We start from the raw sequence: 2976 nt of genomic DNA on the forward strand, positions 1-2976 counted from the left end.
GAAGTTAAGCAAGGTATAGGGAATACATTATATAAAGCTATATTGTAGCTGCAGTAAAGCATAAGCCTAATTTTGTAGTATATTTTATATATACGTGAAGTTAAATTTTCTACTTTGTGTGCTATTCAAAGTTTGATGAAATAATGTAAATACATAGTTGAGCGAGAGATATAGCAATAATAATGTAAATACATAGATAAGCAAGAGATATAGCAATAATTAAATTAGTGATTGTTCAGTTTATGGTGTCAACTCATCATATTTATGTTATATATTCATGTGGTTTATAAACTCAAAGTAAAAATAATTTTAAAATGAAAAAGTTGGAATAACATAGTTTCAAACTAATAGCGATGTGTTGGCATGCGTATGTGCCACATGGACATAGATATGCCATTCCTTTTCCTTTTTTCCATTACCATGCAACATGTTTGCAGTGAAATTCCAAGCATCTTTTTCTTTCCCAACAGCTGTGTTTTTTTTTTCTGCTTGCTTTCCTTTTGTTAGGTTTATTCTCAGCAGAATTATTGTTTTAATAGCTTTAACCATTCCTTCCATTACACAGTTCTATATCAAAGCTAAAATGAGGTTTCAATCTCAATTGCTGTCTCTGCAACTTTCTCGTACTTCAAGTTCCTTAGCCTTCTGAAGTACTGTCGAGAAAAACCAAATTACACCCATACATATCTGCTGCAAGTTTTTCCAACATTTTCATCTCTTCATTTTATGTAAGTTTTTATCATGCATCCATCTCCTTTTTTTTTTTTTTAAGAACAAAAACTTCTTTTGTATGATTCCAAACTCGTCTCATCTTTTGTTGGAACAAAAGTGAACTTAGCTTCATTTGTTTTGTTTTTAAATTCCTTGTGAAAATTTACCCTACTTCTAATTGGAGCAACACATCTCTATCTAAAACACACTTTTCTTTTAAAATTTAAACCCAATCCCTCTGTTCCTTTGTTCCTGTAATTACTTCCATATTATCCATTTTTTATATATATACATACATATCATATGTTGCTGTATAGTCTTTCCGAGTCCGTAAAGAAAGAAACATGAAGATAGGGCAAGTTTTACTTTGGTTTTTAAACCCAATTCCTCTCTTCCTTTGATCCTTCACTCACTTTCTTATTATCCATTATATATACGTACATATATATATTACTGTATACTAGTTTGTTTTGAGTTAGTACAGAAATTATATGACAAATTTTACTTTGATCTTTAAACCCAATTCCTTGATTCCTTTGATCTTTTAATTACTTTCATATTATTCCCTATATAAAAATATATTCGTTTTTTTTCGGAGTTAGTAAAGAAAATTGAACACATAGGTCAAATTTTACTGTCTAATTTAATGCCTTTTTTCAGTTTGATAAACGTATTTTGTGAATGATGAGAGGAGTAAGATGATCTCGAGTTCAAGGGAAGCAAAGCAAGAGGGTGAAACCAATGACGGCAGCGGCGGAGGCAACAAGTTGTCGAAGGGGCCATCATCATCATCAAGTTCAAGGCATTGGTCGTCAGCAGGGTTTAGAAACCCAAGGATTGTGAGGGTTTCGCGTTCTTTCGGAGGCAAAGATCGGCATAGCAAAGTTTGCACAGTAAGGGGATTAAGGGACCGGCGTATTAGGCTTTCAGTGCCCACTGCAATTCAATTATACGATTTGCAAGAGAGGCTAGGCGTTGGTCAGCCTAGCAAGGTGGTTGATTGGTTACTTGAAGCTACTAAAGATGATATTGACAAACTCCCTCCACTTCAAATGCCTCTGGGATTTAATAATCAGTTTCATCAGCCTTTTTTAGTTCCTCATGAACCCAATCCGTCTTTTCTCGATCCTAACTCCATGTTGATGAAAGATGGAGAAGAAGAAGATCAAAGAATGGCAGGTGACAGAGATAAAGGAAAGTGGATCAAAATGAATGAAGACGAAAATCATGGTGGAAATAATAACAATAATAATATTGAAGATCAAAGGCTTTTCCCATTAACCAACCATTCCCCATTTCCTGGATTGTTAAACAATGGCATGCCTTTGAATTCATGTTACCATTGGGAACCTTCCGGTCTGTCTTTGTCTCAGTTTGGAAACCATGGATTAATGGCCCCCCAAACTGAGAACTTCTTCAATGGTAACACAACGAGTGTGCCGTTGCCGTGTTCCACGACCGTTCCATCGGCGACAATGGCTTCATTTTTCCCCACCTATACTCCCTATGGTACGAACCCAGGCAGCAATGATTCAAGACAAATGAATTATCTGCAATTGTTGAGCTCAAATTTTCTTTCAAATTCCATGAAGCCTTTTTCGTTGAATGTAAACGCTGGCCTCACTCATACACAAAACGATGATGAAAATCATGGAGATGATCAAGATAATACCGATTCCTGATAATGGAAATTACTTCCATTGCTTCATCTGGTTTCATCGATGTCAGCACGAGCTTGGATGAATTTAACTGGTTTCAGATCATCAAATTAGGAAAGAATTACAATAAGGGTCTCTATGTTTACATCTCTAAATCTATCTATATATATATTTATGAAGCAGGAGAAAAGGAGTAGTAACAGTGGGCTTCAAGTTCTTCAGGTGGATTAGTTAATTCCATATATAATGCAGCAGGTAAGATGCTAGCTTAATACTTGTGCCTTGTAGAGAGTTTTTAATTCGGTAGCGTTAATGGAAGTTTATTTGTACTTTTAAATGTTTTGCAGTATATATATATGGCATTGATTCTTATGTTTCTAATCATATATTCCATGCATGTTCAGTAACTGCTGCATCACCAATCATATGAAGAAATGCTCTTGTATATATAATTGCATGCAAAATCCAATTTCCTTAGGGTTTTGTTTATATATATAGGTAGAAGTAATGATCTTTTCTACTCATATATATCTAACTACTAAGGATAAAATTAAGGGTCCTAATATTTTAGACTTAATTATATATATATATAGTTCAACTTCTTAGA

General features: G+C 34.2%; 1 protein-coding gene across 1 annotated transcript; it reads left to right on the forward strand.

The window, feature by feature from the left end:
- Window positions 1-307: 307 nt before the first annotated feature.
- LOC105764722 (transcription factor TCP17) lies at window positions 308-2750 on the forward strand. The gene is made up of 2 exons (XM_012583436.2): window positions 308-728; window positions 1372-2750. Exon 2 carries the CDS (start codon window positions 1410-1412, stop codon window positions 2391-2393), a length of 984 nt encoding a protein of 327 aa, XP_012438890.1. The 5' UTR covers window positions 308-728; window positions 1372-1409; the 3' UTR covers window positions 2394-2750.
- The last annotated feature ends 226 nt before the right edge of the window (window positions 2751-2976 follow it).

Source organism: Gossypium raimondii, chromosome 12 (genome assembly GCF_025698545.1).
Source record: "Gossypium raimondii isolate GPD5lz chromosome 12, ASM2569854v1, whole genome shotgun sequence".
NCBI lineage: Eukaryota > Viridiplantae > Streptophyta > Magnoliopsida > Malvales > Malvaceae > Gossypium > Gossypium raimondii.